Genomic DNA, 14059 nt, shown 5'->3' with positions numbered 1-14059 from the left:
TTATGCATGTTTGATACTTTTGTGAAGAGAGTTCAGAAAATAAACTAACAAAATCGATCTCCAGGATTTTTCAGTATAACGTCAACTTTAACCTTATTTTTCTCCATGATAAACACTCTGGTGTTCGGTTCACTCTGGTTTTACGCGGTACGTATATTGAAGGTCTTTCAAGTATCAGTTTTTGCTCAAGTAGTTCCTATAGTTTTATTTTATTTTGAAACGCATTCTACAATTGTTCAAATTGAATTAGTGTGTGAGTCTGAGATAGTAGAAAAATGAGATGAATAGATCCGGTAGTACATTTTCGACGTACTCTCTCACTTTATTTGCAGGAATTGTTACACAGTTGCCAAACATAAAATATATCACTTTGGTTAGGTACATTTTAGACACTCGTTGAATAACGGCAATTATTGCTTCTCTAAGTTTACTAAATGATAGTATTTTCGTTATTCTTACGTGCGTAATGAAAATGCATAACCTACTTCACAATTACTGCAGCTTGCTTGGAAATTCCGGATGAAATGAGTTTTTTTCTTCAAATGTAATACTAGCTGTTGTTTGTTTCGAAGGTGTGCCACCTTCAAACAAGTGACTTCAAGGTCATGAGAGAGTATTCCTTCTATTGTCAAGCCTCCTTCTCTTGGAATATAAATTTTCTTTTGAATCTGCGCCAGTTCTCTTCACTTAATGACGGCAGAGTCACCGTTGTGGATTTTGTAATAAAGATTCCGAAGGTTGGGACAGACTATTCTAAATCTGTTATTCAATTTCCTTTCATTAGTAATGAAGTGTTCTTTCCAATAATGTATTGTTTTGCTCAGCGAGTAGTTTAAATCGGATTTAAACAACGCAACAGCAAAACACCTTGTACCCACATTTCTTACGAGCATGTCCTATGGACTAATACGTCTGGTACGGTTGTTGCAATAATATTGCATATGCTTTGATTATTTAATTTGGTGGTGGTCCTGGCCAATTTATAAGCACCTTTTCAATCGTTTTAGCACTTTAAAAGACGGTGTAAGCCGTAGCTATGAAAGGAATGGCAATGCTATCATAATTAGCATTTTCCTGTATACTTACCGACTTAGGTTGTTTCTTAATGGTATTTAACTGGTTGAAAGATTGGAAATCACTTCGAAAGCAGCACATATCAAATTAGGTAATTAGACAAAGCACCAGGTAAAACTTATGGATAATATAATAATAATAATAATTGTAAGCTTTATATGAAATTAAAAGAAATTCTTGTTAAACTTTTCATTTGATTTCCAGTTAACAGACGGCAACATTTTCAATTCAAGAGATACTAAGTTCCAGTATCAAGTATTAGCAGCCACTAACTACAAAGGTGTCAATTTAGTTCTCAATTCCTTGGCTGAGGAAAAGCTTCATGCATCAGTGCGGTGTCTAGCGAAACATGGAAGATTTCTTGAAATTGGAAAGTTCGACATATTAAGTAATAATGCATTGAGTAAGTATGTGTATCGCCAGATGTTTGTATTTGATTACTCGTATTATCTTCGTATTTCTGTCCTTCATTTCATTTTTTCTCAAAAGCAATGTCAGTGATACTTGCGCTGAACTTTCCGATTTGGAGATACTTGTATGGTGTTTGGTTTCAAATGACTATGGTTTGGTTTTTAAGACTATGCTTACATTTCACTGTTTTTTTGTAGTACGTGTAAAGCGGCGATTAATATGTATTGAAAATAGAATTTTAAAGTAGTAAACCGATAATTCTAGAAACGTACGACACTTCCAGTGTGAACTACGAAAGTATTAGCAGTCACAACCAAGTAGTTTCGTATTTACTATTTTATTGCAAAATGGAAAACGCGGATAATATGAAAGATTAATGATAGACGTTCCTAGGCATCCAGGCTTAGTGTAGGGTTAAGGGGGAAAACATACAGATAAAAGAACTTAGTAGAAGCAAAAACAAAATAAGTTTTAGCATATGATCTAGGGAAAGAAACAATATAATGAGATTGTAGAAAAGATGAAAACATTTGGGAGATTCTGTATAGTATCTAAGTTTGAAAATACTTTATTAGGAATGGGACAGGTTTATTTGAAAGTAAAATAGAAAGAACATCATAGTTGGTATATAGTATTAAAGAAATAATTTCTACATCAAAATGAAAAAATGGTTGGAACTATGATGTATTGTACCCTCTCGATTTGCAGAAAGCATCCATTACATTTATGTAAAAATAATGAAAAATCGTACTCATTGTTACTGAGTTGAGTTGATTTTCAGTTTAAAGCTCCTTTTCAGCAGCGAGGTTATATGAGATGTGGAACTATTGATTAAAGTGAAATCTGAACCACATGAGCTCCCGCAGGGAATCGAACCCGGGTCTCGCGCGCCAAAGGCGAGTACGCTAACCGGTTAGCCACGGAGGAGCTCGTACTAACTATTGTGATGTGTTTCCCAGTATAAAAGTTTTCTTTACAAATTTAGAACTTATTGCCAATCACAAAAATATAGATTTTTTTTTACATAATTTAATATAAAAATGTTATGACATAACTAATTTAAGATTAATCCACTGCAGCTTGTAGAAAATATGTTTGTCTGTACTTGTAGCAAATCTTAAAACTAAAATCAAAAGCGAGTTCTTATTAATGAGACAATTTTCTAATTGAAGCACATTTTAAAGGTTAAGATCCTATATATCCGACTAATGTGGGGTTCTGTCACCGCAGAATGGCGCGTCCTCAGGTTGCGAATCGAGGAGAACGCCTTTAGATATAGAGGTTAGCTGAGAATATAGCGAATAAGCTGTTGCTGACAGACGACAAGGAGTGGTCCTCCAGTTTGAGGGTTTGGCGTGAGGCTGAAAACCTCATTTCTGTAAAACAAATACAAATCACTTGTTGAGAAACATTCACAGAACCCTGGGACCAGGACAGATAACTTGGCACGACATCAACAAAAGAAAACGGACATGAAATTTGGAACATGGAATATTAGACGTTTTTATTGGACAGGCGCGTTAAAATGAGTAGTGAATGAGTTAGAGAAACGCAGTATCGACCTTGTAGGAGTTCAGGAAGTTAGGTGGGAAAGAAATGGAACTGTGACGTACGGAAATTTTATGTTCTTTTATGTGGAAGGAAATAAAAAATCTCCAATTAGGATCAGGGGTTTTCGTTCACCGAATATAAGGATAATGATATAAAAGAAGATGTTTACTAAGAAATGGAATGGATATTTTACCAACTCTCGCGATACCACATAAAATTCTATTAGGGGATTTCAATGCCAATATAGTACGCAAGGATATTTTCAAGTCGGTTATAGGGAACAAAAGTCTGCATAAGGAAAGTAATGACAATGGTGTTAGACTCGTTAACTTTGCAACATCCAAAAATCTTAACGTGAAATGTACAAAATTCCCACATCGCGACGTTCATAAATAGACTTGGACCTCCCCAGACGAAGAAACACATAATCAAATTGATCATGTTTTAGTAGATACAGACAGTCTAGCATAATTGATGTTCTGCCGTTTAGAGAAACTGATTGTGCCACTGATAACTACCTGGTAAAAACGATAATAAGAGAGGGATTATCGTTGAATAAATGAAATATTCAATGTCTAAAAACAGAGATTTAATTACAAGAAATTAGAAGAGAGCCAAGTAAGAGAGGAATATCAGATTGAAGTTTCGAAAAGATTCTTTCTTTTAGAAGATTCGGAGTGCACTAGTGTTGAGGATACTTGGATTGAAATCAAAAATAGCAATAACATTTCAGCACAAGAAAAGTTGTGACACGCGGAAATATGTAGGAACAAACTATGGTTCGATCAGGAACGCATTAAACTAGTAGAGAAGAGAAAACAGGGCAAAGTTACGTTGGCTACAAATCCGAATGAAAGAATTACACAAAATTTCCTAGACATCAGGCGAGAAAAAAGCTAAAATAGTAAACATAAAAACATTTGAGACATATATAAGGGAACCAACGAATTTAAAAGGCTATCAAGCTTAAGCTTATATATTAAAGAACACTGACAGAACATTTCTCACTGATACATATAGCATCTTAAATAGATGAAAAGATTTTTTTGATAATTTGCTTAACATGCAGCGAAAAACTAATGTGCGTGGAGAAAGGGAAATATACAACGCAGAACCGTATATTCCAGAACCTAACCGAATAGAAGTAGAAATCCTATAGAGAAATTAAAGAAACAGAAATCTCCGGCTGAATTAATTTTAGCCGGAGGCAAAACAAATTGTGAAACAAGATAAACAAACTCATTCTCCTTATCTGGAGCAAGGAGGGATTGCCACAAGTGTGGAAAGACCCAACATCGTATAAAATCGTTTTAAACATTGTATTAGCAAGATTTATCCTATACGTAGATAAAATTATTGGAGATTGTCAGTGCGGATTTAGACGAAATCAATTAACTATCGGCCAGATATTTAACATTCAACAAATACTCGAAGAGAAGTGGGAATACAATAGCCCGGTACATCAACTATTTATTGATTTTTACATCGGCTTACGACTCGGTTAAAGAGAGAAACATTCCACAACATTCTTACAGATTTTGGAATACCCATAAAGCTGATTAGATTAATTAAAATATATTTAAATGAATCCGAAAATAAAGTCCGGATAGGAAAAGTTTTGTCCACAATCTTTCACATCGAGAATGGCGTGAAACAAGGAGATACGTTGTCGCTTTCATTATTCAATTTTGTCCTGAGATATGCTATAAGGAAACTCTAAGATAGCAACGGGCCTAGAGTTGAATAGAATTCACCTGGTGATGCCGTATGCGGATGATGTAAATTTAACAGAGAATGATAGGAGAACAATAGAAGAAAATGACGAGCTGTTAGTAAACGCTCGCAGGAACGGGAATTTAGAAGTAATTGCCGAAAAAACTAAATACATGGAAGTTCCTCGTGATCGTAATAAGGCAAATGATGGATGTGTTAAAATGTCAAATACTACTTTTGATAAAGTGGACACTTTCAAATATCTAGGATCAATAGTAACAAACGAAAACAATATTCACGAAGACATTAAATGTCGACTAAAAGCAGGAAATTCGTGTTATTATTCAGTTCAAAATCTCTTGTCGTCGCGAATTCTGTCGACGAATCTGAAGCTTAAAATATATAAAACGATAATCATGCCTGTTGTTCTGTATGGTTGCGAAACATGGTCGCTTACTCCGAGGAAAGAACATATACTCAAAGTGTTTGAGAACAAGATCCTGAGACGAATATTCGGACTCAAGAGGAACGGGAATGGGGAATGGCAGAAACTTCATAACAAGAAACTACGTAACTTATACGGTTAACCAAACATTGTTAAGGTAACTAAATCTAGGAGACTTAAATAGGCAGTTCATGTAATACGTATGGAAGAAAAGAGGAACGCTTTGAAAGTCTCAACTGGAACATCAATCGGAAAACGACCATTGGGAAGATCTAGGCGCAGATGGGAAGACAATATTAAGATGAATCTCGCAGAAATCGGAACACAAAATAGAAACTGGATCCAATTGGTTAAGGATAGAAGTCAATGAAGAGCTTTCCTGCACGTGGCATTGAATCTCCGATATTTTTAAAAAGTTAGAAGTGGAATCGAAGCTTCCCCGGGTTTAGACACCTTTGATACATCTATGCTTGCGGAAGTGCAATCGAGAAGGGAATGATCTGACCATCTATTTGTTCCCTATGCTTCAGTGTTCTTGTATAATGACGTTATCTTTGTCTGGGATCAATCTTCAGCTCGTATCACACTCCAAACATAGTTCCGAGCATTGGCAGAACACTACTTTGATCATAATTTATTTTATACAGATGGTTGTATGCTTTCGTCACGGATAAAGACAGCTATGAATTTAGCCTCCATCGCCTGTATTTAGTGTTCACTGCTAAACTAACAGAGATAAGGCTTGTCTTCGACTATGCGTCCCAGCTTTCAATACTTCGTGTACTTATGTGCAATGGTCAGAGCGTTCTAGAAAGCAGGAATAATTACTTTAGAAAATACGAGCTTGTACAAAAGATAGTCTTGTACGATGCCACCAGTTCCATTGCATAATAGAAGTGTTGTCATTATTGTATGTTGGGCCTAAGGACATATTGGCATTCAGGAAAAGAGCATGAGGCGCAGCAGCCACAAATACTGCGTTGATATGAAATGGACTGGAATACTTTATTCTAACCGCTGAACTGTTAGCTATTTTGATGAGCAAATGCATTTTCACTGCTACACAGAATAGAATCAATCCAAGTCATCTTGCCCGTTGTCACGTCTTCCAGCTTCGTGGCCCGTTTTCGTATCCGAAGCTCTCATTTCACAGATTCTCATCTTAGTGTCCGGCGTCAATCGTCTGTATTGTGCAGTCTGCTTTATTCCACTGCATATTGATGATGCCTAATATAAAATGCACTCAGTTTCTCGTAGATATCGAGCTCTTTATATATCGTCTTTATGTTTCTGTACTTATGATTGAAATAGTTGTCTAATACTTCTTTTCCCTTTAGTTGTTACATATGGTAGTATATTGTTGTTTCTAATTTTTCAATTACACAGCCTTCTGTTTATTTTTCATTTAGTTTGTTCACGACAACAGTTTTAATTTTTATGTTCCATTTATTTTATTATATTATTTAAACGAGCTTATATGTCTTTCACTCGTTTTCAATAGGATTATTTTTTCTTTTATTATTTTTTCTAAAACCATTATTTCTTATTCTCTTGTTTTCTGGATCCTTCTTTGAACCTGATGTGTCTTCGTTTAGCCATTTCTTGACGGAGCCAAAAATTTTCTGTGTTGACCTTTCCATTAAGCACCATCATTAATCAGTCAAATGCATGTTTTTGCTATAAAAAGTTTAGTGATTTATTTCTTTAGGCTTGTATTAAATGTCCTAGTGAACAGCTTTCATTAGATTTGTTGAATAGATTATGCTGTTTCTAATATGTACGTAAGTTTGAACTACACTTAGTGCAATGTTTTTTTCCTTAGGCATGAACTTCTTTGCAAAGGACTGTTCTTTCCATGGCGTCATGTTGGATGTACTTATGAACGAATCAACGCCAGTTCAAAGTAAGATATTTAGGTTGGTTGCAGAGGGAATAAAATCGGGTGCAGTACAACCTTTGAATACTAATGTGTTCCCCGCAGAACAAGCAGAAGAAGCCTTCAGGTAGGTAATATGGATAAGCTGGATAAACTGTACATAATACCATTCGAAATTGGAAATTCCTGCTTGTAATATCAGAAAACATTATGTTTCTCAGGTAATTACTTCAGTGTAATATATATTTTGTATACTGTAACCAATATCTACCCATTTAATCTGTGGTTCAGCAGAATGTGCTTTATATAACAGGCGTTTAAGTGCCGTTAACTTGATGAACATTCGTGTTGTATGTTCAACAATTGACAGGTAAAGAGTTTTAGACATTTACTGATGATTGCTGGACCACATATGCTGATTAATTCAGGGTGCAAATAAAATAAAGAGTTAGTAAAGTGTTTGTTATCAGAAAGAGAAAGAAAAGAATGATGCTGAATATAATTTTTCTTTTCGTAACCCTCGGGCTTATCGCAATTACTAGAACTAGAAGAAAGCGAATTACCCCATTTGAGTAGACAAATGTATTTTAAGTAAGTGATGTCATATCTAAAGTTGAGGTAGAACTAAAAGACATACTGTAAGTCCGGAAATACAGTAATTGTTTGGGGAGATATTGGAAAGAATTTTATTTTTATGTATCTGACTATTTACTGCGTATTAAAGGAAGCATAATAAATTATGCCTCAATTTTCTGATGCTACAGCGCCAGACGATATAATATTCTCTTCGTGGGTGTATATATATATATTTACTGGTGATGATAATATTTCTTATAGTGGCGGTCTATTATAGATACTGTTCATTTGCTGAATCATTGCAATTTTTTTAAAATAATAAATTTATTTCATTTATATTTCAGAATCCAGAACGTCAAGACAAGTTTTTCTTATCGACTTTTAGTCATTGTTTATGTCATACAATATAACCCTTTTCCATGTTAAAGCCACAAACAGTTTGCTTAACTTTTTCTTACACCTTGTGTTCTAAGTAATGACTTGACACTTCCTATCGTAGATAAACGAACCTTGCAGATATTACGTGTAGCTGGTAGGTAGATTTAGAGCATGTTATGGTAACGGATTTATGACTCATAACTTAATAAATTTTTCTTCAGCTTGGATATCACTACTAAGTCTACTGCATTTCAACTCAAAAATCAGTGTTGAGCTAATACTATATCAGTTAATTTGTAATTTGGGTCCGAATATTCGCCTCACGATTGTGTTCTCGTTACTATTAACAAATGTATTTATATATTTTTTCATAGTCTGTCTATCAACCAACATGCGATTTCATAAATCTTAATATTCACAATTAAATATGGTTACAGCTGAGTCATAATAGTAAACAGCAAACAATGAAATAGTTTATGTTCAATATCATCACTGTATACTTTGAAATATTAATAATTAAGTTGAAAAATAGTTTAAGTTAGTCATAATTTTAAGTGTTACACAGAACGAACATTTTCTTCAGGGAAATTTGCCCGATTCTCATCGACTTCGGAATCCGGTATTTTCGCAGAACTACTTTCACTCCCCTCGTCGTTTATTCAAATCCCTATTCCCGAGGAAAATTTGAAATCATCACTGCTTTAAGTTGCAATTAAATCATCGTTCTATATTACTGTAGCAACATATATATAAATGCTGTAATAGAAACATGATTAGGACTCTTATCCTATTTTTAAATAATTAAATTGTGGGCCCGTGTAGCGTAGTCGTTAACATCTTCCCTTTCGGCCGGTCCCGGGTTCGATTTCCGATAGGGACAATTGATCGATAAGGTAGCAGCTACTCCATGCCGTAAGCGTGGGTGGACAACCAATAGGCGACTAGCGACATCTCGCCAATAAAATATGCTGCCCGCAGTGAAGATCCGCGGTGGTCCCACTTCCGTTTTGAAAATTATACCACCAGCGGCAGAGACGTGACGAAACAAAGTTACTCCGCCAAAATATGTTATGTCGCCTATATATGTGATTTGTTTACATAACGCTGAGTCTAAAAAACTAAAAAAAAAGTACCTCGGAGTTGGCGCGAACCACCAACCTTATGATTATTAGGCGCGTGTTCTTCCGACTTCGCCATGGAGTGAACGAAGAAAACTTCGCTTCTAGAGGGATAAATCGTTGAGGTCTTTTTAATTTGATCAATCAGTGCTCCTTTAACCGTGTATATTTGACGATAACTGTTTGGGATCAGATAAAATACGTTCGCCACGTAATGTTAACAAATATGACACGCATTTATTTACTTTATTTTATAGTTTTGCCATATTCACTTTCTAATGATCGGCGACAGTTGCTATCTAAATCCATGCAGTTATACGAACTCATCTCAAGATTTTTCACTTCGTGGTGTAGAGGCAGAGTATACTCTTGACCTACGAAGCTCACTTTAAGAAGAATTCGTCAGGAAAAAATAATATATAATAGACTTCAACACCTTGACTTTAGATATATGTTTCGTCCCGACGAAACCTTGCCGACAGTGACACACTAGCGGCAATCTTTCGATGCGTCGCCAGATCGACTATCTACATTTACCGGCAAGTGGGTCACTAGGTGGCGACGTTTACGGTATGGGGTATTTTAAGGCAAGTTTTCCTTAGTAAGACCTTCCTAAATTGCCCTCATTCACACTACGTAAATGGTGGGATGATACGTAACATACAGGTTCAAGGCTGCTTCCTTCCTTTCTACTTTCACACCCAGAAATATGGGTATATAGTACATGAATAAGTAAAGAAATAAACAAGTTCTAACACTACAGCTGTTAAATTGTCAATATAGTTTTAGATTGACAGATTCGCTTCACGTTAGGGACATTTATTAGCTTTAGGTGGATGATAACGTAGGTTGCGACATATATTGCTGTTCATCATTAAGAATTAGCGTGACGCACTGAGATGTTCTCCAGTTATAAATTTAATTACTATATGTATTTCGTTACACAATTATTAGTTATTGTTGCTCTGTCTTTTGAAGATTTATGGCATCAGGAAAGCATATTGGTAAAGTAATACTGAAGATACGAGACGAGGAATTTGTTAAAGTTTGCTCACCAGTTTCTAGAACTATTGAAGCTGTACCACGATTCTACTGTGATCCAAACCAGTCACATATAATTATAGGTAAGTATTTAATTATTCCGTTGAATTGTTTCGTTATGTTGTAACAATATTATAAATAATAATAATAATAGTAATAATAACTTTATTTTCAGTGCTGTGAACAGTTCATTGGAAAAAATACAGTACAATGTTAAAGTCATAACACAATTATTTCAAACAGACCAGAGAATTTGTAGTATGGAGTAAATGTTTCACAGATTAAGACAGTTGTCAAAAGATTAATTTATTCAAATTACAAGATTCATGATGATTATAAACAAGATTAAAACAGACACAGTGAATAACATAAAATACTATTTACAGAACTATAGAAATTCAGGCTTCATTTAACTATCGTTTGAAGATTGGGTCAACTTTGCTTAAAATTACAATCCGGTATGCAAACCGGTCCTGGTTATTTATTGTCATATTTTCACATAAATTATTGGTTCTTTAAATAAAATATTAAAATCTAAAGATATTCGGAAGATATATAGTAACAATAAAATCAAGTCGTTTGTCATAAAGTAGTTTAATTTTGTAAAAATTGCTCTATAGTTTCTCCCAACATACGTTCGTTTTAAATTTTTATAAGACATTGCCACTTTTCTCAATATTTCTCGTTTTGAATTTAGTGCTACTAGTGTCGACTTACTTCTTACACTATAATTCGGCACTCTTTTTCCGATATTTTCCAAGCAGTAATCGCTAGTCAATTTGAGGCGCCTAATACCAAAAGCCGACAAATCCATTTTTGTTACCGAAATTGAGTTATTATCGCTTGTTATATCTTTGAATTAAAGGAATTCTATGGAAACAGAATTTTGTTTAAAAACTTAATATTTCAAATATGGAAATAGTTCAAATATGGAACCATGTACGCATGTATACCTACATGGAGCTTCACTGCACGTTCTGCGAGATTACTCGAAACTAAGCGAAATGAATGTGGCGGATTTTGATACTAGGCGCCTCATTTATTATCCAATACCATTTGTATAAAATATTGATCCATAAATTTCCGTCTTTTTGATAGAGATTGAAGTCCCCAAGAGGTAAACTAATATTCATGCTCGTGTGAATAGTAGTCCTTTTCCATTTTATAACATAGTAGTCGTATAAAGCATTTTTGTACTGCTTCAATTTTGTTAAAAGTATATTAGTCAAACTGTTCCAAACGACTGAACCAAATTCAAGTTTGGATCTAACAAGTATCTTATATGAATAAACATAAGATCAACCATTTAAAAAATCAGACCACTGATCAAAGATAAAACCTATAGATTTTCTCGTTGATTGTACTAAATCAGCTATATGACTAACAAATTTCAATTGTCTGTTATATATAATACCGACATTTTTTGTTCTATTTTGTTTATTCATATTTCATTATTTTTTGAGGGACGGGCAGGCACCGCCGGAGCTCTGAGAGTATATCTCGGAGTACATCAAAATAATACCTCTTATAATACAAAAATAAATAGAATATTATCAACAGTACCCCACTGGAATACCAAATGTGCCTTCGGAACATTGTTTCTGAAAGAAACACTGGGGATGTCCCATCTCCAAAGCTACATATGTTTGTATTTAAAGACTTCTGTGTCATCTCCAGGCTTCACACGAATATAGTACCTCCTCTCCAAACCATCTCAACAGTTGCCGAATAAATATATTCTTTCCCTCTACGTATGTAATAACGAAAATATTTTGTTCGTGCAATACAAACAGAAACTACTTTGCTAACACGAAGCAATGGTGATAAGAAAAATGACAAAACAAAACAAGATTTTGCTGGGAAACGAACCCCGACCTGCTAGTTAGAAAGCAGACGCGTTACCTAAAAGCCAAGATAATCCGTTGATTTATGTTTGTTCTATTACTCTTAACATAGCACATAACAAGGCATATCAAGCCAATTCAACAACATGGCAACTTTGGATTCAAGATGGCGACTTCTGCAATGATTGGTTTCTTCACTTAATCTAGACTTCATCCTTAATAATATAGAAAAACTTGAATTTCTTACCTGAGCAAAACCTACAATTTTCATGGTTATCAACTTGTGAACCGGCATATTGAATCGAAGATGATGACTTTTCCAACATGTCCGATTTTTCCCCTTACGCTGCAATCTACACATTTGAACGCAATTTCGTTTTTCCACCATATCTACAAGTTGTCTAGAATTAGACGCCCCCTTGAAACATTCCTAGCATTTTCTTACACCGAAGATGACTATTTTTTCAAGTTTAAGCATGGATTCGCAAACGACGCATCAGAATAAGCATCAGCTCGAAATTTCGACGTTCCAGCAACAGCCATTACAAATTTCACATTTTCTCGATTTGCCAAACGAAAACGAATGTTAATGCTCTTTTTTGTAAGAGACTCTACGATCCTATCTTCACTGCCTGACATAATATGACGTTTCTATCATGTGTGCAACTACTATCAAAACCAGTATTTCGAAACGACGAAAAATTTCTATACTTCATTTACATAGAAAATGTTACTTTTTTCTGGAAATCAGAATTTTCCCGTTACTCCCATCACATGATGAACATGTATGCGAAATTTAGTGTTTCTATGTTTTGTGGAAGTATGCAAACAATTAAGTGTGATTGCGACTTTAGAGGTATATAATTCCACATTATTCCAGTATTAAACTGTACATAAATTATTGCTGAGAATTCACTTTTGAAAAGTGAAAACTCTTATTGAGTTTATTTGCGCACTTAAAGGATATTGATTTTTCGTTACAATGGCACTATACATTCCCTATCACACTTTATATGAGATATCGGTATAGAATTTTCAAGTTCGACGGGATTTTGATGCCTTACTGACGCATGTTAAGCGATCCGTTGGCTGCTTCCCATTATCTGATGATGATTTATCATCTATTAAGGCGACAATTAGGACTTTCAGTCACGAACTTGTAGTGAATTGGAAGACAGCATGAGAACATCGCTATACTTTTTTTTGCAAAATAATTCACCTGGCTTGAAGAAAATCGTTAATTTTCTGACCTCATGATATCGCAGCCTAATACATCCCAAAGTCATGTTGGAAGACACACAAGTCCTTTGAGTGACTGCAGTCGAAAGTCAAAGAAACGTAAAGTGGAGAGTCTGATTGATGAAACAAACCATGAGGAACTGTCCTTGACCAAGGAAAGGGGGATTCTGTTCCATTGTTGGTGAACTGTATGTGAAATAATATTCTTGGTACCCAATGACTGTCAGTGTACATAAAGTATATTCCACGAAAAGATATCCTGTCTTCACGTATTCTCAATATTGGCCAGCTCTCGGAGGAAGCACAAGAGACCAGAAATAAGCACCACACGGAATTCTTTGCGAGGGAAACATTAAGAACTGATACAAATTATAATCTTCTCCACGGACTCCTCACTACCTCTGATCCAGTCATTGGAAATTGTTTCTTTTTTATTGTTAATTTTGCGAATCCACTTCATGACGAACTATGTTTTTTTCTTTTTTGTTTTGTAATATAATAATAAATAATAAATTAATAAAAAATAGAAAATAAATGGCATGGTTTAAGTAATAAGGTATTGTGCCAAAGTAACAGTCTCGCCTCATCCTGTTGAGGTTTCAAACAAGAAAAGAGGAGACAAAAAGGAAATAAAATGAAAAAGTAGCATAGAACAAATTGGCAATGGGCAGTTGCGTCTGCCATGAATAAGACAAAAGGACTTGGCCAAGATAGGACGAGTGGAGGCAAAAATAAAAAGAAGAAGAAGAATCCAAATTCATGTATTCAATAACTAATGGTCGTTACTGTTTTT

General features: G+C 34.8%; 1 protein-coding gene across 1 annotated transcript in view; it reads left to right on the top strand.

The window, feature by feature from the left end:
* LOC145679020 (fatty acid synthase-like) overlaps positions 1-14059 on the top strand; it is a 233877-nt gene that overhangs the window by 146252 nt on the left and 73566 nt on the right. The window contains 3 exon segments of the mRNA XM_081749621.1: positions 1279-1477; positions 7017-7197; positions 10121-10266. Of these exon segments, the coding sequence (XP_081605747.1) occupies positions 1279-1477; positions 7017-7197; positions 10121-10266 (526 nt within the window).

This window comes from Thermobia domestica, chromosome 2 (genome assembly GCF_964235325.1).
Source record: "Thermobia domestica chromosome 2, izTheDome1.hap1.1, whole genome shotgun sequence".
In the NCBI taxonomy this organism is placed as follows: domain Eukaryota; kingdom Metazoa; phylum Arthropoda; class Insecta; order Zygentoma; family Lepismatidae; genus Thermobia; species Thermobia domestica.
This window is presented reverse-complemented; position numbering and strand designations above follow the sequence as displayed.